This window comes from Trachurus japonicus, chromosome 6 (genome assembly GCF_045865225.1).
Source record: "Trachurus japonicus isolate A0001 chromosome 6, Traja_1.0".
Lineage (NCBI taxonomy): Eukaryota > Metazoa > Chordata > Actinopteri > Carangiformes > Carangidae > Trachurus > Trachurus japonicus.
The window spans coordinates 6,669,223-6,695,498 of NC_140912.1; the positions used below are offsets into that span (position 1 = coordinate 6,669,223).

At 41.6% G+C, this 26,276-nt stretch overlaps 1 protein-coding gene across 1 annotated transcript; it reads left to right on the forward strand.

Moving 5' to 3' along the window:
- Window positions 1-3,826: 3,826 nt before the first annotated feature.
- On the forward strand, window positions 3,827-26,276 carry crabp1a (cellular retinoic acid binding protein 1a). The gene is made up of 4 exons (XM_085778512.1): window positions 3,827-4,271; window positions 7,459-7,637; window positions 20,369-20,482; window positions 25,940-26,276. The coding sequence occupies exons 1-4, from the start codon at window positions 4,202-4,204 to the stop codon at window positions 25,988-25,990; spliced, it is 414 nt and encodes a 137-aa protein (XP_085634638.1). The 5' UTR covers window positions 3,827-4,201; the 3' UTR covers window positions 25,991-26,276.

Sequence of the window (26,276 nt, forward strand, 5' to 3'; positions counted from 1 at the left end):
TAGTCATACAAATTCTATAATATCATCTTGAACAGTTGAGATATTGTTGAAGTTTCTGTAAAAAAAAAAGAAAAAGAAAAGAAAAAAGTAACTGAATACGAATTTAAGGACATTTTGGTTATTTGTGACTTTGTAATTTCTTCTTTGAGTCATTTCCTAATTTAGAATATCTATATATATGGTTTATTTGGGGGGAACTTCAGCCACAAGTCCATAAGCAGCACAGTAATGTTTCTAAAATTATTCACAATACATTATTAATGTAGCTGTGAGCACATACAAGTGTTTATTATGCATTTATCAGCTATTACATGTCCTGTACACTCATTAGCACTTTAAATGTTCCACAGTACATCTTGTAATATGTTATAAAAAACATTCATTAAATAAAATGCTAAATAGGGGATTTTACATACATATTGTGTTCAGACATGTACACGTAATATATATTTTCTTCAGGCTCTTGTACATTTTGCTCTGTTTGTCCTTCAGGCAGCTGGAACATCGCAGCTATTTTCAGCCAAGTGATTCATCCATGTTTTCAGGGAAATAGTACTAATGGTGGGTAATGATCCTAACATTATGTCGTTAGGTGCAGCAGCATGCTGGAAGGACTTCTGCTGTCATTGTCTTTACATAGACAACAACAGGGTTTTGACGGAAATGACTGAAAATAACCAAAGGCTGATAGAGAAAAGCTGTCAGCTAAACTCCACATCTCCACAGTCCCTCTGTACGTCTGCCATTTAGGAGCAAGTTGGAAAGAAACATGGAAAACGGCAGCAAGAAGTCTTAGCTCCTTATATACTTTCCTCCTTTTTGGCTTTTTAAATTATCAGTGTAGTCTGATTATGGGCTTTAGACCTGGCATACCATCTGAATGGAAATGAAAAGAAGAGAAACTTTTAAGCAGCAGTGTCTGTTTCTAAGAGGTTTTGAGTCCTTCACTGTAAATCTCTCTGATGGAAACTATTTTTGATCTAACAAAGTTGAAAGTTATAACCTCAGTTTAGATGGATGGAGTCACAGTTTCTTTGATGCAATTCTCACAATTTGCACTTCATGTTTCCCCCCACACAGACAGATCAGCATTTTGCACTGTATTTATATAGAAGTCCATTGTTTTCTCATTGTGTTGATGCATTTTCATCTGAAGATATCACACTGTAAAAACATTTACTGTAACACAAGGGTTGTTTCAAATCCCAAACACTTTTCAAGTTGGATTAACCTTATTCTAAATCCCAAGCTCTTCTGTCTTCTATAAACTTGTACTGTATATATACACTCCATTGCTCCAAGTAAATGCTGAAACATTTTCCCCAAATGTGTTGTACCAGCAGTAGCCTACAGATTTGTGACTTAACATTTTTACTTACTGTAATATTTTTCGTGGGTTTCTTTTTTCTGAAGTCAGTCAGATTTTTATCAAAGTTCATTCTCAGTGAACTTGAGCCATGGTGATTTTTTGAGCAGCTTTGCAGTTACAGTATACTTACTTTTTTTGCACGCAAACAATTCAATTCGCTTAAAGGGACAGTTCAACATTTTTCCAAATTTGCCCACTGCTACAATTCCTATAGTCGTAGCAGTAGGTTCATTACCTTTAGTAATTGTCAGTGCAAGCTGTTTTTAGATAGGCGGGACAAAGACGTGAGCTCTGCACAACGCGCTGTATTTTCACCTTTCCCTCATCAAACTCATCAAATACACAATCCAACAACTCCAAAACACTCTTGTGGACAAGTTGGGACCTGCACATTCACCACGCTATGAGATGAGATTTGAGCATAATATTTTTGAGTAATGTATTTCTCATTTCTGAATTCAGTCAAAGCAGATGAGAAAAACTGTGAGAATTATGTTTCTAATGTGAAAACTGTTGTATGCACATTCTTCTTCTAGTAAAACAAACTAAATGTTAAGGTTGAACACCAATAATTTAAAGGGACAACAAGGAGTTTTGGAAAGCGAAGTGTTTCCACACTACATTTCCCATGAGCCTCCGCGCGCACGGTGAAATTCTTGGACCGGCGCAAGACTGACGAAAGCCAAAACATTTGCCAAGAATGTTTTCATTGATCAAGATGAAAGTCGGAGGTTGGAAGACGATCAGATAAGGCTCACCCAGCATTTCCGCCACTAATAACAAAATAACGATAAAGACAAAACAATATATTTATCGAAAACTGACACATTAACAAGTGTGGGTAACGTAGATTCATCCACATTACTGTAATATGAGACTTTTTTAAAATAACCAAATAGGCTACAAACTCCTCGTTGTCCCTCTGTAACTTCACATCATTTGGTGAGAGTTATGTAATATCTGGGGACACTTTGTAAGGTTACAGCAAAGCTCAGCTTCACTTTGTTACTGTTCACACACATTTATATTCATATCCATATTCATAATCTCTCCTTTCTGATGAGGCAGCTCCTTTCAGGCAGTTTAAGGTTAAAACACTTGCTCAAGGCCGTCTCAGCACCACACTGCTAACAACACAACACAAAAACAAGTTCATTCAAACCGAACAGTGTAAAAAACCCTAAATGACGGCACTGATTCCACTTTACATAATAATACAGGCTGATACATAATTAATACAGTTGGATGCATAATAAGAAACAAACAGTTGCATGTTGCTGTTGAAGCCTGAGGGGAAACCAACACCATCAGTCCAGTAAAATGTCTCTTTGATCCATGTTTGTGGTTCAGGTTTTGGTTTGAGGCTCATTTGTTTTAAGTTTTACTGTTTTACTGTTATTCAGTCACTGCACAAATAACACAACACAGTGTTACAGAGTGGAGTTACTGGACAGCAGGCTGAGGGTGATCACACCTCACATAATAACACATAAATAATAACACATACTGTAGGTTACCTTATTTGCTATTGTGGGCGCACAAAAAAATAATAAAAAACATGATACATATAACAAGAGGCAATATCCTCTATCTATCTGTATAATACAGTAATGAATTAAGGCAGGTGGAGGTATACCAAGGTACTGGAGAATGATGATTAAAAACAATGAAGAGACATATGAGAATAGATAAGTAGTGTCCTCTACCTTTACCTATACCGTAGCACATAAAAGTGAAGTGTAATTGTAACAGTGCAGTACAACAGGGATCGCACAGTGAATGGGATACATGTTACATCACTGACACTATGAGGATTACTGTAGATGTAATGTGTATATTCAATCTAATGTTGCAACAGTAATGTTACTTAGTGATATTTGCAGAAGTGTGTGTGTGTAGGGCTGAGAAGGTTGGGGCTTCTTTCTCACACACCAAGTTGCCCATGGTTTTCTCAGTCTAATCACCAGAAACATCCGAGACAACTTTACAAGCAGCTGAAACTCTGTGAGTGTGGTTCAACATTTAGTTTCTAGATCAGGTGGCGTTTACAGTAAGAACATTACATCACAGGAATGTGTGTGGACGTTCCACAATAAAAGTTTTTAAAAACTTTTGTCTGAAATTTTAACTTTGAACAAAGTGTCATAATGTTCAGAAATAAAACCCGCGACCTTCCTCCTTCCTCCTCTCTTTTGTCTTTTATTTTTTGTTGATGTGGTGAAAAAGGCTTTTTGAACCATCTCGCCAAAGAATTTCAATGATAACACAAAAATACTAATCATTATCAAGGTGTTGTCAAACTGCAGCTCTATAAATACACTTTAAAGCATGGATTCAGCAGCTTGGTCAGTCTAACTCCACTGTATTAATGGGACATAGCTTCCAGGGGGAGGGACCTCCTCTGACTCTCATTAGAGACAGTAGCTATAAAGGAGCCAAAGACGAGACCGCAGCCGCCACATTGACACACTCGGACGAAGACGCGGCACAGAGTGTGTGTGTGTGTGTGTGTGTGTACATGTGTGTGTGTGAGCGAGCCCCCCCGGCTGTGTGGATAGATAGATAGATAGATAAATAAATAAATAAAAGAGGAAACCCAGAGAAAGGCATTGGGTGTAACAGTGTGAAGGAGAGGCTGAGCCCAGAGCAGAGGAGACAGGAGCACAGGGAAGGAGGAGGAGGAGGAGGAGGAGGAGGGAGAGACAGAGTCACAGAGAGACAGAGGAGAGAGAGAGAGGAGAGAGAGAGACAGAGGAGAGAGAGAGGAAAGAGAGAGACAACAGAGCGTGGAACAGGTTCTTTCTGCAGCCCTCACACTCAGCCTCAGCAGACATGCCTAACTTTGCCGGCACCTGGAAGATGAAGAGGAGTGAGAATTTTGATGAACTTCTCAAAGCCCTGGGTAAGCCCTCTCCTCTCCTCTCCCCTGCCCCCCCTCCTCTCCTCTCCTCTCCTCTCCTCTCACCCCCTTCCATAGCCTGCACTACATCCCTGCATGAGGCTGACTATCCATCATGTCCATATAGAAAAAGGCTTTTCTTGTTCATTTGGAAATGGCATGCCTGACTTCCAACAACATCTTATTGTCCAGAGAATCTCCCTGGGAAAAAAAACATAGGAGGCGATCAGAGATCTACGGGGAGATGCTGCTGAGGGGAAATCCCTCGGCTTTACAGGAGATATGAAACACTGGATGCTGAATTCCAGCCTAAACAGACATGGTATTGTTAGATGAAGAGAGGAGGAGAAGAGGGGGGGCACAACATTATTCATGTTAAGCATTTAAGTAGGGCATGCATTAGCAATGCCAGGGGAGGTCTCTGGAGCCCAGTGTTGTTCTCTTGTGTCCCATCTCTTTTGGTCTTAACTGATGATTGTGATGGTTTAGATTTGGACCAGTTTAACTGGGTCATTCAATTGTGTTGCAGCGTTTCGTCACGCCGGGACCGCTGAAACGGAGAGGGCAGAGCAAAAAAGGCTGGGTGTCTGTAGAATAATGTAGAAATCTTTAGGGAGAAGTCCCACTGAGAGTACAGCGAGCGGCTTCAACAGCTCTCCAGGAAGTGTTGACACCAAACTGGATTACAAATCGAACTTTTTTAAGGCATGAATGGCTCCGATTTTAGCAGAAACAGGGCAAGTTGAGTTGAAAAGTGAACAGTGTTGTTCCGTGCAGCCGTTGAAAATGTAGTGATTTGTTCAACTCCACAGCACTTAGCAGTACATGGTGGATTTCTTAGGGATCCAATTGCAGATTTTGGCTCAGTTAGCCTCTGATTTGAAGATGCAGTCCCTCATAGAAAAACCCTCATCTGCCTTCATGTGCTGCGCAATTTCATACTTGAAGGGTTTGTAAGGCTTATAAAGGGCAGTTAGTTTGAGTCTAACAGTTTAATTTGAAGCAATCCCAGACACAGTCTTCTACTGCTGTAAATACTAAATGAATATATTTCTGCAGCTGAAGGTAGCCCATAATGTTTGAGAGACTCTGACAGTGAACAGTAGCACAAGGTTTTAGGAAGTTACTGAGAGTTTGATAGCAGTGAAGTCAAACAATGATGAGACTTGGACATCATTGTTGGTTCACTGACAGCCTGACATTGTATAATAATATAATATAATATAATATAATATAATATAATATAATATAATATAATATAATATAATATAATATAATATAATATAATATAATATAATATAATATGGAGTCAGATTTAGCACCTCATCAACAGACCCCAAAGTTTTACCTTTAGCACAAGGCTAATAAGGGGAAATCAATCACTACCACTGAGTTTAGCACCTCGTCCATTCAGAAACACATTAACAACATCTGCCGGAGCAGATCACTCGTTCCTCTCTTACATAAGGCCCGGTCAGTTGAGAGCTACATGGGTACGGGCAACTACTGTGGATCCCAGCGATGCGGGGCCACCACTCCCCATCAACATCTTCATAATGATCTGTTGACTGGGATGTTTCCCCACCGTACACACACGGCGCAGTCATAGGAACACGCTGGGTAAACAGAGCTGCCAGAGGTGATCAGACATTTACGCCTGCACTACAGCAAAGAATGGAAAAATACAAATAGTCAGACGTGCCTGACTATTGGGTTGTATTGTGTTCAATGATCTAAAATCTGAAAGATAAAAATGCTTAATTATTTAAAGAAATGCAAATGTCAACTTTTCAGACATGAGGGCAGACCGCTTGGTTGGGTCATGCTGATGCATTTTTAATGCTATAAAAACACATGGTGTGATCCCACAGATCATGGGTGGGGTCGACTGTGAGATGTCAAAGCAATATGTTTTTATTGGAGGGTGTTGACCATGCAAGACCTCAGTGGTTTCAGGGATTGGGAGGATCTTTCAAAACTGATTGCAACAGATTTTTTTTTGGAAATCAATGAAAACTTTGCAACATTAAATAATTATCCTTGTTTTGGAAAGTCACAGGATTTTTAAAATATATTTGACTGTTGGTTGGGCAATGAAATACTAGATCCAGGACCTTTGGCAGGACATAAAGCCAGATGGCCTAACAGAGTCACACAGGGCCAACGCACTGGGCTGTGCCACGCGCAGGACCACCACTCTGAGCCACCAGACAAAAGGAGAGCTGATCGCCACTGACATCCTCAAGACCCTTTTTTTCTTTTTTTTGTTTAATCCTTTGCACCGGCTTCAGAGCCAGAAATTCCACTGATTATGAGAAATAGTTGAGGTTTCATTCAGAGCCACAGAACATCCATCATGGTTTACTGTGAAACATCGTACATGTCTGTCATTCCTGGTTAGAGTCGAAGCTCTGGGATGTCGATGTTGAAACAAACCGATACAAAGAGACAAGTAGCCAGTGTGTGTCTCTATATCTGAGTGCTGTGTCTGATCGGATGTGGCATGAGGGCCTGCAGACGTCTCAGTCTGGGTGGGGTCGGGGGTAAATCAGGACAGACACGGCGGATCATACTGGAGGTTGTTTTGGTGCAAATTTTAGAACGGGCGAGACTGTCAAACCGTTTCATCCCACTTCTTTGTGCTGATTCGTGTCTGTCTCTTGGGTTTTCCTCACTTTCTCTCCCAGAGATCAACCATGTATTTTCTTTTACAACTGTCCTGTGACTAAAGTCGATTTTATGGAATATGAAACAGTCTATGACTCTTGTTGACCTCGGTCTGTGACCAATAAGAAGCAAAAACAATGGCCTCTGGCGTCCCTGTTATTATAGTGGATCATTACGAGCACAAAAACATCCATGGAGCATTATGAAACAATTCTTTCATGGAGGTAAAATATGACAATACACATTACTGTACTTACAACAGTAACAATTATGTCTGCTAGGATGATTCTCCACAAGGAACATGTTTAAAAACTAAACTAAACTATAAAAGTGCCAGGAATGTCAGCGTGCTGTCATTATGGCATCATGGGAAATGATCAACAGCCCTCAAACATCCACCAAGGATAGAATCTGGTTATTTATGAGGCAGGGAAACATCCCACTCATTTCCACTCAAAGAATTTGTAAAAAAAAAAAGATGAAACTCAACTCCCTCCTCTTCCCCTCCTCTGTCCGTGCTCAGGGGTGAACGCCATGCTGAGGAAGGTGGCCGTGGCGGCGGCCTCCAACCCCCACGTGGAAATCCGTCAGGACGGCGAGAAGTTCTACATCAAGACCTCCACCAGCGTGCGCACCACCGAGATCAACTTCCACGTCGGGGAGGAGTTCGACGAGGAGACGGTGGACGGACGCAAGTGCAAGGTAGAAAAAACTAGTTCAACATGTCAGTCAGTGATTTGATTTTGATTTGATTTGATTTTTATTTGTCTCAAACAAGCACATCAAAAGACAAACAATCTATGTAACAAGAAACAAAATAATGATACTGTGCAAGTTTGAGAAGGGTTCAAGTTCAGCCCCCCCGCCACATTGTGATTCATGTCATACATCTGTAGTTCCATACAATTCAGAAGATTAAAAACATATTGCTTTAATATGAAATAAGACCATGATTATAAATAAAAAGAGTAAAATTATCTGTCCAGTTCTTTATAGCTGTCCAAGAGTGTATGTTTGTACTTACTTTTAAATTGTTTTAAGTTATTGCACATTTTTATATCCTCATCTAGTCTATTCCACATTTTAACACCACAAAAATAGATGCTAAAACTTTTCAGGGTAGAATGGATGGTAGACTGTTTAAAGTTACAGTTCCCTCTTAAATCATATATGCTTTCTCTGACCATAAACATTTTTTGGATGTTTATTGGTAGCAACCTATTCCAGGCTTTAAACAAAATCTGACCTGTTTTGAATTTGACCAGGTCCTCAAATCTTAAAATACCCGATTTTAAAAACAAGGGATTTGTATGATCAAGGTACCCAGCATGATGAACCATCCTTATGACTCTTTAATGGTCATGGTCATCAGCATGTTGTGAACTCTAGAGTGTAGCATGAAGGAAAGACCACCACGCTGGAGAAATGTGTTGGCAAGTTTGAGCTGCTACTTCAACACGTCAAATGCATTTTGTTAAAACAGTATTTGTTCCAAGGAGCCAAATAGAGAGTCTGTCTGGTACTGTCCTCACTAAAACCTTCATAAAACCTACGTGCTTTATTCTCTTCTACTTTGGTTCAATTGTACTGAAGGAGCTTCTGATGCATTCAGTGCTATTCTTAACCTCACCTCCACAAACCCTAGGGCTTTACAGGTTCATAAAGTCGTTGAAATGACCAAGTAAGACCATATATTCTTATAAAAATCCATCATTTGAGAAGTTGCATTCTCTTTCAGTGGAGTTTGTCTGATGTTCCTGAAAGCAGAGAAAACATCATCTTTGATTTCCTGTGATTTGAGTTTTGATTTCCTTGCCTTCCATTTTATAACATCTATTAGCATCACTCAAAGTTGGTTAATTTAAAATAGTTAAAGTTAAACCTACACATTCACCACACTATGAGATGATACCACAACATTACCAGACAGAGTCGTTTTCGAGGTAAATGCAGAGACTGCTTGATGAAAAACTGCCCCCGACAGCATCAGTGGTTTTGCATGAATTTACCTCAAAAACAACTCTGTCTCGTAACGTTGTGTTATTATCTCATAGCGTGGTGAATGTGCAGGTCACAACTTGTCCACCAGAGCGTTTTGAAGTTGTTGGATTGTGTATTTGATGAGTTTGAAGAGAAGTTTTCAAGAAATCCCATGAGCCTCCGTAGCGTAGCTCTGAGCAGCTCACGGCTCTGCTCCGCTGTTCTAAAACTAGCTTGCACTGACAATTAAAGGTAAGGAACCTACTACCTTTAATGATATGGGCTATAAAAGTAAGTCCTATGAAGCAGGTGTTGAAATGTTGTATTCTTAGAATAGTTTTAAAACTCTTATTGCACCTCAGAATGATGTGTAAGTGAATAAATCTGCTCCTGTATGAATGAAAAGCAGCACTAACACCTACACACATCCAGCTCAACGCATCCTCTAACGTCTTCACATCGTTTAGATTCTCCTGACATCGTCTCTGTGTGTGTGCGTGTGTATTCGCAGCCTCGTGAGATCTCTCAGCGCTTTTGTTGTCGAGGGTTCAGTGAAAAATTAAACCTCCGCACGGTCTCATCTATTAGTATCACACTCACGCCTGCGCGGCTGGATTAAAGGCGTCTTGAGTTGGGATGATGAGAGTTTCTCTTTGAACCTCTTGGGGCCCTCGGGGGGATTTCTCACATCCACACACACACTCAGAGCTGCTGCACAGGTTTGGAGAGTAGCCAGAGGCATACATGATATGTTCTGTTGCTCTGCTATCTTTTAGGAGAAGTTGAACATTTTATAAATTCATTTAACTTTAACAAATTCTGCTTTGCTCTATTCTTCAGTGTCTATGCACTTGGACCTTTACTTATAGTACACATTCTCCTTAAACATGTGAGAGCAGTGAAGTGGTGCCTTGGAGACGTCTGATACGATCTCAGCACTGAGACATCGACTGTGTAACAAACACGCAGGTTGTTCCAGTAGATAGATAGATAGAGGAGGAGGAGGAGGAGAATATAATTCTAATCATTTTCTCACAGCTGAGCTCCGCCTGTTTTTCTAATCTATTTCAGAGCAGAGGAAATCATCCCCTCTGATTTATTCAGTTAAGTCCTCTCTTCTAACATTGTGTTCCTTGGGTTTATTACCTACATTTATCTTTCTATCTTCTTTGACTGATTTTGCAATACAGTATAATTGTAAGTATAAGTTTTAAAAGGAGAAAATAACATCAATCATCATTTTATATGACCCTTTTACATTCTTGGATTCACATTTTTTCCACTTGCTGTTGTTTAATTCTAATACATGGACACAATGCTCAATGCTGAGACAAGATGTCATGACAAAAACATTGTGCTGCTGACTCAATAAGCTAATGAGAGTCCTGCATTAGACTGACATCTGTTTATCGCCCTCTGCTAAGCAACCAGTGTCCCAGCCGGAGAGAAAAAGACTCTTGTTTGGACATGGAGAGGAGATATTGGATAAACAAGGTTGGGAATATAACGTAAAGCAGCACTGCAGTGTTAAATGATCATTCTGTCATTACTGGTGTAAGTTACCTGTAGTTCTAGAGAAGTAGAGGCGATAGAGGTTTCCAGAAAGCAGAAATGTGATTGAAGAGGCTTTAACGTATCTGATGTTGTGGATTAGATTCTCTGTGGTGTGTTTTTTAAGAATTAAGAATTTACTGAGCAGGTGCAATTTTGTGGGGGGGAAATCCTGCTGGTTGTCAGCATATGGTGTCATGCTGAAACAGGATGGTTTTTAAATCTGCAGTTTCTCACTCTAACCCTGGAAAAGATGCTGTGCTGCAGGACATCCTCTATGTACACACTCTTCATAAAGAGCAGCAGCAGCAGCAGCAGCAGCTCCTGCAGTGTGTGTGTGTGTGTGTGTGTGTGTGGCAGAGGAGCGTTGCATAAGAGACGCAGGACGCAGAGCTGTTGACAGCCACAGCAACTTGTCACTCTCTCCAACCTCTGGATTAGGGGTGGGCGATATGGCAAAAATATCATATCACGATTTTTAAAATATAAAATCACGATTTCAATTTTATCACGATCTTAAATCGAAAAAAGAAAAACAGACAGTTTAGGCCAAAGAACCTTTCTGAACAGATTTTAATCTAAATAGTTGCAGTTTTGCCAATATGTGCAAACAACGTAAACATAGTAAAAGGTAACAACACTCTGATAAAGCCACTCTTGCAACATAAAAGGTAGCTTTCAGTAAACATGAAAGTAAAATATCAATGAAGACATTACTGTTTGTTTTATTCAACACAGTCATTTTAACAGGATTTAAGTATATCAAACCACTAAATAGCTTATTGAAAAGGGTCAAATAAAAATGTCAACTAAAGTAACTGTGGTTGAATGAGCCCTAGACGATCTTACGATCTTTGCACTTGGGCAGATCGTCTACACGCTCTAATCCTTCACCATCTAAAATCGTCATATCGCCCACCCCTACTCTGGATACATGTTGTGAATGAGAGATATCATATTTCTTAAGAGGCTGCTTCTTTTTTTTTTAAAAAGGAAATGCATCTAGGCTGGAAGCTGTCCATGCAGATCCTCCTCATGTTTTCAAACTGACTTGTAAGAAGCTTTGGATAAAAGCATAAAAGTTTGTTCCAGATTATATTGATAAATGAAGTTCCTCATAGTATTCTATACATAAATGGAGCTACACCAGTCAGGTATAACATCATGACCACCTCCCTAATATTGTGTTGGTCCCTTTTGCTGCACTGTGTATCCTGACACGTGTATCAATGAGCCTGTGGCCGCTTCACCACTGTTCCTTCCTTGGACCAACTGTTGATAGACCCTGACCACTGCAGACCGGGAACAGCCCACAAGATCAGAGAGACCCAGTCCTCCTCCTTCTAACACATCCACTTTGAGGGCAACATGTTCACCTGCTGAAGGGATTAGGGTTAAAGGGATAGTTCAACATTTTCACAAATTGGTACATTGCCATAAGCCCTATTAGGTTCGTTACCTTCAATTGTTGGTGCAAGCTAGAGCGGCGGAGCAGAGCGGCGAGCTGCTCAGAGCTATGCAATGGAGGCTAATGGGATTTCTTGGTTTCCCTCATCAAACTCATCAAATACACAATCCAACAACTCCAAAACAAGTTGCGACCTGTTGTTGAACAGTTGTTGAATTGTGAGTTTGATGAGGGAAACCAAGACATTTCATTAGCCTCTGTAGCATAGCTCTAAACAGCTCACTACTCTGCTCCGCTGTTCTAAAAATAGGTTGCATCGACAATTAAAGGTAACGAACCTACTCCTAAGACTATATGGCAATGGGCCAATCTGCCAAAATGTTAAACTATCCCTTTAATAGGTTACAATTATATTCACATTGATTCATTATTTGTTCATCAAATTAATTAATTTCCTGCCTTCTCAACCATTTCTAAACACCAGTGACTCATGTTTACATTTTGTGTTGGTCCTATCAATCAGCCTAGGGCTAATAGGAGTTATAGAGGACTATATGCTATATCCTCCTGACTACCAGTAGTTCAAATTTGTCCTCTGTGGAGGACATTTGTAAACCTGAATATCTCCCACCCACTGCATACTACTGAATGAACTCCCTTTGCTATCTACAGAGGACATTTAGGGCTTTTCAATGATACCAAATGTGAAGGGGTGGGACTTTGGTACCTTTCTCTTCCTGATTCAGGAAAATGGCGTCCGTCAGTGCAAGCGCATTTTATGGTTAGAGGATAAGTAAGTGCATAAAGTTTGTTATTGAGCCAATTTTGGCTTTAAATGTTGTTGGCATATTTTATATAAGTCTCTTAACAACACATTTAAACACTGTCTGAATTATTTTAACTGTATTTTAGCATAGTATTACAGTGTTTAAAAAATGTCCTCCGTAGTGGACATTTGTAGTTATTTCCTCCATTTTGGTCTGTTTTTTTTAAATGGCAAGAACAGAAGTCATTCTCAGAAGCAGGGATAATTTTACTGCAAATTGTTGATGGAAACTCAGATTTTGAGTTGTCTGATGAAGAAGATCAAGATGCAGTGTTTGAGGCACAAGCAGAGGAAGATGATTCGGAGCTCTGAGGATAAAATTCAGGCCAGGCAAGCAGATGCAGAGGAGTCAGATCAAGTGGAACAGTTCACATCTAAGTCCAGTCAGTGTCCACTGTGGAGCAAGAATACAAAGTACACCTTCCACATTCTTGACCTGGCAATCACCAACACATGACTTCAGTATAAGAGTGACTGCCAGTTTCTGGGGGAAGAAACCACTGAAGTTCCTTGACTTCAAACTGCTCCTTGGTGAAGAGTTGATTACTCGGACCCAAGCTTGAATCGCAAGTGACAGCGAAGATGACTACACTCCCCCATGTCAAAAGTGAAAACCACAGCCAAATGCAGCTCTGAGACAATAAAGTGACATCATCCAGAGATGGTGGACGAAACACATGCATCAAAGTGTCCCAGATCCGGCTGCAAGAGCTAAACATACTGCATGTGATGTGCATGAAGTGCAAGGTATTCCTTTGTATTTCCAAGAAAGGGAATTGCTTTTTGAAGTATCATACCAATTAAGCACAACAAAGCAAAACAAAACAAAACAAAAGTGATGATGCACAGTTATGTGGATGTTAAACTCATTCTTATGTTGGCTTTTTGGTATTTTCTATGGGACAAACTGGTTGCCATCAAGGTTCGGTTTCACATGTATGGCATTCCGATGTCCACTGTAGTGGACACATAATATCTTAAAAATTAAAATTAAAATTAATTTTTTTTTTACTTCAGTATTCTAATTACCTTACAAAGATTGGGGAATTTAAAAAAAATTGTGATTGGACAATATTTTTTTTCCTGGTAGTCAGGAGGATATGCTATATGCTGCCTATATGTTCTGAATTGTGGCTGACCGACCCTTTTGCTTAGATCCTAATGCCTGAAAACTAAGGCAATTCAAAATATTCAAGGAACAAAGTGACAAGAAATTAAATTATTATTATTATCAGCCAGATAACATAGAACACATTACATTTTTATCTAATTTGCATTTCAACAAGCATAATGCTGCTGAAAGACATCCATCCACATCAGCAGCTGCTGCTCTGTCAAAACAATAAACATTATGATTTTCCACTGTTTTTTCTCTCTTCCACAACGACTGCACAGTTTCTGGTCCTGTCCTCAGATATACCACGGCTGTCCCCAGACATTCCTGGGCAGCAGAAAGCGGTGATATTCATGCCTGTGGAAGAGAAGTATTGCACACAGAAAGGGGAAAATGTGTAATTGCGTGCACAAACTGCATTAAGGAAACAAACTTCAGCCAACAGCCGTTTTGGAGATATGTGTTTCCCAAAAACCACACTGCCAAATTGACTGTGTGCAGTATGCTTTTCATTAAGTGTCTGATCTGAGTATTTTGTCTCTTAACCCGCAACATTTCGTCTTCTTAGTTATGTTTATAAAAGCTCTTCAATCAGCAGTCTGCAGCTAAAAGGTGAGATTTCTTTTTACATCTCTACCTGTTGTTTTATGGTTTGAACCCAGTGTTACGGTCGGGGGGGGGGGAAGTAATGACCTATTTCAGATCCCAGGAGACAGTGTGGCTCCTTCTGTCTGTGCCCTGGGGCATGCTGGGTACTGGCCAGGGCTTGGATGGCTTTGTCACCACATGAAGCCTCTGCTACGAGGGCGACAAGTCAAGTTGTCATCACACATTTGCCACATCCGTTTGTCTAGTCTGAGCTTCAGCATCACCGCATTCGCCTCCAAAAATGTTTGTTTTTAACACAGTGCAGTCAGGGAGTGTGTCCTTTCACTGCTCCATCATACTTAAAGAGGATTTTATTGCCTTTTGAGGATGTTTCCAAGTGTCTTTGGAGTTGAGTGTCTGTTATAAATTTGCAAAATTGTCAGTGTTGATAATTTTTCCTCCTTAATTGAACAGCTTCGGGAAAATGGTGATGGTGGCTTAACTTGTTATGAAGGAGAATGGAGGCAAGTGTGTGTCACTTCTCTTGGCTGAAAACCAACCTCCAACCCGGTGTCCCAGCTCTAGTCTCTCCCGTTATTTCTTGTTTATGACAGATTAAACTACACAGATATACACGTCGTAACATCATATACGTTATCTACCGCTGTATTGATTGATTTCTCGCCGGCTCCGTTGTAAACAAATGCACATCGCCGAGTAGTTCCTTAACTCTGTGTCTCTGCCATTTATTACAATAGAATAGAATAGAGTAGACTTTAATGTCCCTTATAGGGGAAATTTGTCATGGACTCAAGTGCATGGTAAAAGCTGCCTTGCAGAATCCACTGTTAAAACACAGGCAAGACCGCCTGAACCAAGACCAAGACACTACCAAGACCAGATAGTATCAAGACCAAGACCAAGACAGACCAAGTCAAGACTAAGACCAGTTGAGCTCAAGACCGAGACCGAGAACGAGACCAAAAAAACCCCAACTAGTTCCACCATATTTTGCTATTCCGCATGAGTTGTAGAACGCGAGAGGACAAGTGCCAACACGTCTGTGTCACAAAATGCATTTTTGGTCCCACTTGAAGGAGGCGTATAAATACTGCAATCCAAAAAAAAAAGCATGCCTGCCTGGACATTGTAGGCTACAAATCCCTTCGAGACCGTTCTGCCAGTCCAACCGAGACCAAACACTGTCGAGACCGAGACAAGACCGAGACCACAAAAAAGTGGTCTTGAGACCAAGACCGGTCTCAAGAACTACAAGTCTACAGAATAATAATGAGTGCAGCTTGAAGTTTATGTAAACTTATTAAACTAAACTGTTACCTAAACTGATCACTTTGTTAAACACTGATGTGAAGTACAAAGCCAACACTATATATGTTTTGTCTTTTTTGGGGGTATGTTTTCTGTTTTTTGCAAAGAGGGTACTGAGCCAGTGGCTTTCAGCAACAAGCACATTGTGCTCCTGTGTTGCAATCGTATCCCAGACTGGAGCTAAACCTACGGGAGGCAGCGCCCACTGACTGGCACATGTGCCACTCGGGGGGGAGACGAAGGAGAAGGGGGGGGGGGGGTGTTGGCGGATTCTCAGGTGGAGCGTCTGGCAGGAGAGAGGGCTAAGTGGGTTTTGGCTGAGAGCTGCTTCCCCCATGGTTAAAGGGATTACACAGTGATCTGTGGCTGGCGAGGAGCAGAGGGCTGATTAACGCTGCCACAAGGTTAAAAAGCTCCTGTTAATCTGCAGAGCGCGGTGAGATCAGACGGCCTCTCACCTCCTGCAGGAGAAAGTGATAAGGTGTTTCATGTCAGTCACACCGACACAGGAGCAGACACCGGGCAGGCTTTACAGCAGAGTGGGAGTCAGAATGAGGCCATTATACCTGTGCTGATGGATTGAGCTGTTTACCACAAGTCTCTGCTGCCTGAAAGAAAAAAAGAAAAAAACTTTTTAGAGATGGTGATGCTGCAGTATTTCCAACTTAATGCTTACGTTTCATTTTCAAGGATGCAACAATATGAGTCACTTCTGGGCAGAAGGAATTAGACTAATGGGTCTTTCAACCTAGCTGGTTGCCATAGAGATACACTTGTAGTGGCAAACACCTGCCACAGGGCAACATGGAGAGGCACAGGGAGGCTGAGTCAGAAACAAAAGACCAGTCACAATAATGGACACAAACGTAACGTCCAAGATGAAGGTGCTGTACATGTATGTCTATTCATTCTATAGGTGATCCTATAATGTAAAAATAAAGGGGAGTCTTTCCTGTAGAGCTCCATTTGCAGAGATTTGGGGACGATTTCAGATACTCCCTCAGATAGGCTATCAGTCATTTGAGGACAACACAATACACAGGTTTGACCCGCTGGGCCCTGTTCAGGCCCTGTATGAAAACGTTTGGGGTATTTTCTTTCTACTGTTTCTGAAATAAGAAGCCCTGCCGCCACTAAAACAACAATATTTGTTCCAAGGAGCCAAATGGAGAGTCCATCTGGTACTGTCCTCACTAAAACCTTTATAAAATCTATATGTTTTGTTATATTCTCTTCTACTTTGGTAGTCAAGGAGCTTCTGATGCATTTAGTGGCATCTTTATACATAGAATCATTGCTATGATGGTGTTTTCCACTGTGTAAACCAGAGGAAAAACATTTTATTTTTTTGTGGTTCATCACAATTCACTCAGGCAGAGGAACAGTCACAATGTTACAGACACTGGAGTTATATTCTCTAGTCTTGACAATGCATTGAGACCAAAATTATGATATAGACCTGATAATTGTGAAGCTATTGTTGATTTATTTTGGGGAGGAACCTCAGATCCAAAAACCTGAAGGCTTAATAAGTTGTTCCAGGTAAGACCATATATTCTTATAGAAATCCATCATTTAAGAAGGTGCGTTCTCTTTCAATGGAGCTTTGAACTGTCAGATTTTTGTCATTGCAGTCATTATTAGAGAAAGTGCAGCTCAAGGCATCTCTGTTCTGACTGCTAAGATTTGTTGCATGTAAAAGCAAATGAGCCGATCTGATAAAGAGCTACTGTGCTTCGGATTCGGTGCCTTCAGGGTGAGGCATAAGCTGCTGAGGGAGAGATAATGTGATCAAACTGTGGGAAAAGATGAGCACAAAGGTGGAAATTAGTGTGTTATTTTAGGCTGTGGAAAAAAGTGTTGTAAATTCCAGTTTAAAAACTTTAAACCAAGCAGGAAATGAAATGCTCTCTGTCTGTGAAAGACCAAACCAAAGCTGATGAAGTAGAACACTACAGAGAGAAAAAACAGGACACAGTAAAGCCTTGCACTATCTGGGTAAATTTGTCTTGGTTTTAAATGTGTGTGCACAAGCTCTAGTGTGTTACTAGGATGAGTGTAGTGTGTATGTGTGTGTGTGTGAGAGAGAATTTGTCTGTGAGTTAATGTGCAGCAGAGAGAATGAGAGAAAATCCATCCAAGTCAGAGGCCGACCGATACTAAGGGGAAAATGGAGCCGTAGCTAATTGACTCTATGGGTTCTGGCTTTATTAGGAAAAAAATTCAGAAGGAGGGTTGTAAGCTACTGTAGAAAAGCCCTGCTGCTCCATTTGGCACAGCCTGAGGACGGCAGCCTGCAGGGAGCCATGATGCCTTCCCTTACCTTTGATATGGTGATTAACATTTGCCTCAGACAAACCGCGGCTGCTGCTTCCCCCCCCCCCCCCCCCAAAAAAAAAACTGGGCAGTGGTTTTAAAGATACAGGACTGCAAAGTACAAAAAAAAAAAAAAAATCCTAAACTTTGGGAAACATGATTCACAGGGGCCAATCCAGACTTGTATTCTGTTGGATGCAAAATGTTGTGCTTGAGTGGGATTAAACAATGGCAGCTTTGATGAACCCCAGGCTTTGGACCGGGGTCACAAGCTTATGATGATACACTGACAAGGAAAAGTCAGTTGGGTTCATTTAGAGGAAAAACACTTTGCAGCTCTGTGGTCCAATCAGAACGCGTTGGGTTAGTTGGATTAGATAAGAAAACCTGTACTGTAGCTCTACAGCAACTCTTGTGTTCGGGTCGTCACTGACCCATTTTTAGGTTTTTGACATTCATTTATTTATTGCATCAAGGCTTTTTGACTTTGTCAGGAACTTATATTTAAACAAAATACAACTTTTTTCCCCCCACAAATTTCTAAAAACCAAGCTTTTCATGGATAAGGAAGCCTGAGATGAGAAATAAATGGGATGATAAATAATTGTTATTAATGTGTTTTACAGCTGATTTAAGACTTAGGTCAAAACCGACCCGAACACAAGAGATGGTAGCAGAAAGCTGACAAGAGGAAGGTTCAATTGAAACAAATGGGCATACTGACAAAAAAGGCCCAGGGGCCCACACCAAAAATGTTAAAACCAATATTTTCATGGATAAGGAAGTCTAACAATGTAACCAAGAGAAGAATAACAGATTGCATGATCTAGTGTATTTTACAGCTGATTTAAGACAAAACTGACCCTAACACAAAAGATGGTAGCAGAAAGCTAACACAAGACGAAAGTTAAAAGAACAGTATGATGATGATTATGACGACGATGATGATGCCCTTGGAAAACACACTCTCTTACTCCCAATCACTATGATAAAACTCCCACACCTGTTAGCTACACTACGCTACGGCCAGACAGAGAGAGGAGAGGGAGGAGAGGACTCAACCTTCTCATCCTCCTCTTAGACAGAAAGTGAACGAGCCTTCGATCCAGACCACCAGACCGTCCCTGTGGCGGGACAGGACAGCCTGTGGGACAGTGGACGGCTGAGGTAATGAAACGTGAGGGCAGTTAATGGACCCCAAGCTGAACCAAAATGACAAATCCTCTCCACTAGCGCAAATTAGCGCCACAGGGTCACCTTGGTCCTGATCTGTTGTGAACCCTTAACGCTGATCGGCAATCTGAGTCAGTTTCTTCAGGAGAAATTAAAGCTGAAGTCAGACTCTGACTAATCCTGTTGAAGCCATTTGAACTATTATTGAAGCGAATTAGCAGATGGGGACCCTGGCCGACCACACTGCTAAGAGGATTTGATGCTTTTTTCCCCCAGTCAGGCCACTGATTTATAATATCATATTTCTTTGTTCATTCATGTCTGGCCTGGTTATTACTGAGTTAGAATGAGTCATTTTAAGTAGACTGTATAATAAATGGCACATGTATAGCATATATGTTTCTACAAAGGAAACCAAAGGTCACATCCCATGGTGGATATTGGTATGGGTGGTGATATTTACCTTTCTTTCTTTCTTTCTTTCTTTCTTCCTTTCTTTTTTAATGTTGATCATTTAAACCGTTGATGGTGTAACATACTTTTATGGATGGGAACTGATAGTGGGCTAGACGGTTCCACTTCCATCCAAAGGTGATGGTTGGAGATGAGGTCAGGGCTTTGTGTGGACTCAAGTTCACGTTCAACATTCAATTGTGGAAATTAGCTTTTCATCATTATGATCTATAATAAATCAGAAAAAAAACATGGAAACCAGGTTAACTAAAGAGATAAACATCAAATTTCTTTGTAGCCGTCCTACTGCTTTTTGATTTTTTAATTTCTGATTTGACATTGGCCATTCAGTTTCAAAATCAGGTTACCTCTGATAATATGTGAAAATCTAAACTGTATCTAAATCCTGATAAATAGATCAAAAAGACTTTCCTTCGATTCAAAACACAAGCTGCTGTTTTATTTGGTGAAATGAAAAACAAAACAGTGTCACTAAATGTAAGCTGTGTAACCTCCAGTGTGTGTCAGTGTTGGCTGTGGTTCCAGGTGCCGTGATGTGTGTGTTTGGGGCGTGATCACGGGTGTGCAACAGAGCACACCTGTGGCTGTGGTATTAATCCCTGTTTGTGTGTTTTGCCATCACTCACACCATCCCGTTGACCCTCACACCTTGCTGTGCCCCCCCCCCCCCGCAGAGCCTCGCCACCTGGGAGTCAGAGAACAAGATGCACTGCCAACAGACCCTGGTGGACGGCCAAGGCCCCAAAACGTACTGGACCCGCGAGCTGAATGGAGATGAGCTCACACTGGTGAGTAACACACAGTAACCACTCATTAACTGACTGGAAGCCTCTTCATAGATTACTGCACAGGAGAGAAAAGAAAACGCTTTATGAGTTCATATATTAATGACTCAATTAACTCAGCGCTCAGCAACCATAACAACAACACAAAGATTCAAATGTTAAAGGTCCAGTGTGTAATAATTAACAAGGTTTATTGGCAAAATCGGAATACTACCCATAATATATTTGTATTAGTAGTTGTTGTATTAGTGTATAATCACTATAAAATCCAATTTGTTTGGTTTTCGTAGCCTTATAATTATTATTTTATATATACTGTACATATAGCAAGTATCAGGGCCGTTGTATAGGGGAGAAAGGTGATGATAATTCTAGGGGCCCAGCGACCAGTAGGGCCCCTAGAATTACAGCCTGTCTGCGAACAGAGCTGTATGAATGTGTGTGAAAGGGTGAATGCGACCATTACAGTGTAAAGCGCTTTGAGTGGTCCGAGTGACTAGAAAAGTGCTATATAAGTGCAAGTCCATTTATACCATTTACAAAAAACCCCAGTAGTCTAATCTTTGTATGACTGAATTATTCTGCATAAGACCCTGACTAACACTCATAGTAATGCTGCATTAGCATCAAAACAAAGCAGGCTAAATAAAAAATGATAAGAAGAAAAAAAGTGGAAAAGTCAGTGGGTAGGGGCCCACTTTAGTATTCTCTCAGGGGGGCCAGAATTCCTAGCAACGGCCCTGGCAAGTATAGATAGATATAAGTAAAGAGTGTCGCCATCTTCCCCCGCCATGTTTGTACGGCAGCCCGAATGGAAAATCCAGCCAGTCAGAGAGCGCGTTTTGCACTCATTAATAAACCAACGAAGATGAAAGCAGAAGGAAAGAGAAGGAGGAGGGAACAGCAGACGTATCGTAAAATGGTTTAGATCTTCACCTCATCGCTCCATGCTCCTGAAATACTCCCAGTCGTGGTAAACAAGTTTTTTTGCCACCGTCACTTTTCCAACGGGGGGGGGGGGGGGGGGGGGGGGGGGGGGTGAGTGCGAGCAAGTGCTGCAATCTAGAATCTGAATGCTGGATATCACGGTTTTCCCCCCATTTTACACACTGGACCTTTAAAAACAGAGTGCAGACAGTGTGATGTGATGGGGAGCTGATCAGTATGGTTTGTCTGTGGCGTGGTTTTATTCTCATGGAGGCTCAGGAGTCATCAGGTGCATCAGAATGGGATTTTCCAGCAGCTAGTGTAGTGTGCTCTGCTGCTCTGTGTGAGAAAGGGTTAATGAGACGAGGCAGCGAGTGAATGAAGTCACCCTGGAGATCCATCCGTAAAGGAAATGAGAGAGGCCGTTTCCCAAGGAGCCCAGCTTTCATCCACCCCGCAGAGAGATGTGAAAGGAGAACAAGAGGAGCTGCTACGCTGACATCGCAGTAATACCCCCTGTATTTAGCCAGATTAATATGGGCAGGAGTCAATGGGTCCAAAGCCCCCTCGAACCCACCATGTGCAGGGGTAAGCGGTCCAAGAGCCACCGACCAGACCAAAGCTTCTCAGGGACTCCACGGTTTTCCCTCTCTCAGCGTTCGAGGGCTCCCACGCTCTGCTTTGTGTTCTTCTAAGATGAATGTCCAACAGGCAAAAGCTTGAAACAACAATGTAGAATGTTTAGATGCTGGAAAAAAAAATAAAAAATCATCACAGGATGTTTGCAGAGCTTTGGATCACAGTTCTGGGAAGAAGAGCAGAAAGGTTTTTTAATCACATCTGCAATGCTCAGAAGGAGGCAGAGTGGGGCGTAGGAAATCTGTCCCAGAGTTTTTGAGTGTCAGTACGTTTACATGACACTTGAAAAAAACGAATTATTTCCTTAATCTGACTATAACTGGACAACTGAAGTGCATGTAAACACCTTAGTCCGACTGAAATCGGAGTTGAGAACTCCGGTTAAGACACCCAGATAATGTGATTGGAATTCGATTTTCTCCGTCATGTATTCACCTTAGTCGGAGTAGAACTGGACAACGCATGTGTTCATGCTCCACAACCGTAGAGACGGCACCAAGTGGAGCAGAGAAGCCGCCTGAACACCGCAAAGTAAAGAAAAAAACCCAACATCAGCGCCGATTCAATGCATTTCACACAGCGCCACCAGCAAGAGTGTTTTATTTTTTAAAAAAAAGAGAGAGAGAGAGAGAGAGGGAAAAGGAAGCCCGTATCCTATTCTCAGTGTGAATCCGGCCCAGACAGGTGCGTCTGGTCGGGAACTGCAGTTGAGAATTTATTATTAAGCTTATAAGTTGTTTATATTCAGTTTTTTTACCAGGTGACAGAAAAGTCAACAGGCCAGGCGGCGTATTAACCTGCTGAAGCAACGGGTGACACCGCATGAGGGGGCGGACCCCGTCAGTTATTCGGTTTTCTCAGTTGCATGTTGAGACAAGGACAGAAGTCCGACTTGACGCCAAAATCGAATTTTGAGCCGAGCTCGATTAAGCTCTGCATGTAAACGTACTGTGTGATACAGAGGTCGACTCTCTGGTGACACTGCAGCCGGGGCAGCAGTGTCACCAAACAGTGGCCCGGCTGCCCCGGCTGCCCCGGCTGCCCCGGCCGCCCCGGCTGCCCCGCAGGAGCTGAAGCATTCACGCGTTAATGGAGATTGATCTGTGACAGCGGGCAGAGCCTCTGTGTGTGCTCTTCTGCTCTTCTCACCTCGGCCCTCATCGCTGTCACGCCATCAACCCAACCCTCACACACACGCACACACACACACACACACACACACACACACACACACACACACACACACACACACACACACACACACACACACATAAACACACACACACACACAAAACAAAACTCCAAACTGCAGCCGACAGAAACCAACTCTGAATTAGTTTCAATCAGGAAACAGCGACACAGAGTCACTCTCCATCATCGTCCTGAAGAATAGATAGCCTAGATGGTGTGACACTGGCTCTAAGTGCTTTCAACTTTATATTTGTTCCCATGACAACAATAACAAGAAAATCTGCTCATCGTCCACCAGAGACAACTGCCCTAGTTTAGCTGCCACACAGCATCATGACAGTGACAGTCAACTAACAGCAAAGTGAAGGAGAAGAAGAATGAGAAGCCTCCAAACACCACGAGTGAAATATGTTTCAACCAGGTGAGAGAAATGTAGATTTACAGACGGATGTGAAAATGTTCCTCCTGCTCCCTTCATCCTCTCCATTGTGAAGCAGTCTAATCCTGATGTTCCCATTAGAGGAATCGTTCAGCGTACGAGTGTATTTACTTGGAGCCGAGGCTAACAAAGGGATGGAGCAGTCTGCAGTCTGAGTCTGACAGATGAAGCGGGCATCTAGCGCAGTCAGTTTCTCTCCATGAGGAATTCTTTGTGTGATGCAAAGAAGCACTGTCAGTGGAAAAAAATAATTCTTTGAATACAAATATGAAGGCCTGTGTCAAGAGCGTACTTATCTGTGCTGTGGTACTTAAGTCTTAAGAAGTTGAGCACTGATGACTCAGAGTTTGACTCGGACTGGAGCATTAATGTTATTCAGACGCTGAAGTTGGAGACTTCAGACTCTGAAATGACGTCTGAAATGTTTACTGTGTCGCAGAGAGACACAGGAGTCGTCTTAGACTCAACCCTGATGACTCAGACTTGGACGTGTGTGTCGGGGACTTGACTTTTGACGCTTTTCCACTACACAGTCACAGCACGGTACGGTACAGTAAAGGTGCTTTTTGACTATAGTCCGTATCAATGACAACATGATGTTGCCAATGTCTGTGTACACAACACATTGTGCATACTATGCAAAATTGAATCACCAATGGTTTGAGATTTCTGGATTAATTCACGGTTAATGTTTGTGGCCACAGTTGGGGTGGGGGGTCTCCAAGGTGCCTCGTGCCTGGGGCCTCCAGAGTGTCTAGGAACGCCCCTGCTTGGACTTGGATGTGGACTCAAACACTGAGACACTCAAATACACCATCACAAATGTAACTCAACATACACTATACAAAGATAACTAAAGGTAAATCTAATGTTCTAATCAGTTTTACTTGCTCTCTGCAAACTACACTCAGAACAGATTAGAGAAATCTTTGTCTTTGGATCAACTGATATCAGCAGAAAAATATTTGGAGGAATAAAGCAAGTCATAGTGGAGAGAAGCTGTCTCACTTTGACAGACTTGTTCTGATGCCCAAAATAGTCGGCACCTCGCTGTGAGTGCTGCTGCTCCTATCCTCCCTACAGCAGCAGAGTTTCTTCTAAATAATCTTCTAATAATAATCAATATGTGACTGTGACTGGAATTATTACACATCTTCACTGACGATTCTGCAATAAAATCAACAAAACAGTCCGAATTTCCAGATATCAGTTGGGAAAACTTGATGCAGATTAAATAAATACTTTAATTTAAAGCCTCTCAGGGGAAGAGAGGCACGAGTCATCTCTGCACCAGAAAACCTCTTTCTTCTGGCACAAATAACTGTAAAAACCCAAACAACCATCTGAACCCGAGTCCAATCTATATCTGTTTCCCAAAAAGCCCCCACCCTCCACCACAACGCTGCGTTTACAGAGCTGCAGCCTGAGACTGAGAGGAGGAGCGGTGATCATAAAGCAAATGGTCTGATTGTCTGTGGCGGTTCACACTGTAAGTGGGGCACATTTCCATACGATTTGCATGATCCGGTTAACTGGCTTAGTCTGAAAACAGTATATGGGCAGAGCCGTGTCGCTAAAATAAAATGGAAAAATGACGGCACATCAAAAGATTGGACTCCAGTCTGTTCATCCAGAGGAGCATAAATCAGTCGTCGAGCAGTTTCTTTTGGTTTCATCATCAACAGTTGGCGGCTTGGCCTCGACTCACTGATGCCTGTGATGTCAATACAAACCCAATATGTTTTTATTAAATGTTTTTTTTAAATGTTTTTGTTGAGTGTTTTATGGACCTTTCATTGTGTACTTGCACAAACTTGCTTAATAATCAAAATCCAACAACTCCACATACCTGATCACTGTGTGAGATGGAGATGGAGGTTTTTAAAGTCCACATCTGTGGATGAGAAGGATTTTCAGATGATTAGACACAGAACAGTGGTTTACTATCAGTGAGGTCAACAGAAGAAATAATACTTTTTTTCTTTACATAATAAAGTGATCCACCAGAAATGTAAGCTTCACATGTTTGACTGACAAATGCATTGACCAAACACTGTTCTACTGGAGCCTCTTAATGGGAACATTATGCTTCATGGATGGACTGGTCTCTCATGGAGCTAAAGCTGATCTGGGTGCAGCCTTAAACCATGTGAAGCACTCCGAGGTGTTTGCTGCAGGTGTTAAGGAATCAGCCATTAAACATGAATCAGATGTATCAGATTGTATTTGTCTAAAATAGAGACATGTCTTCTTGTTTCCTCCAGGTCTTCGGGGCGGATGACGTCGTGTGCACACGGATTTACGTCCGGGAATGAAGCACCCGCAACTTTCATCAAGACAAGGCAGAAATCCAGTTGGACCACAACTCGTTTTAGTCTCATCTACACTCTGTCATGCTAACAAGCTAATACATTTGCAAAGTATCCTGTGCAAAAACTCTAAGCATTAATCTGCATAGTCTCTGTAACCTGGTTATTTGTAGTGAGTATTGTGTCTGCAGTAGCTACAGTAGCTGGATATCTCAGTGCCCATTCCTGCAACCCTGGTGTCAGCTGTTTACGTAGGATTTAGTCGTCAGATGCATTGATTAAGTATTCATGA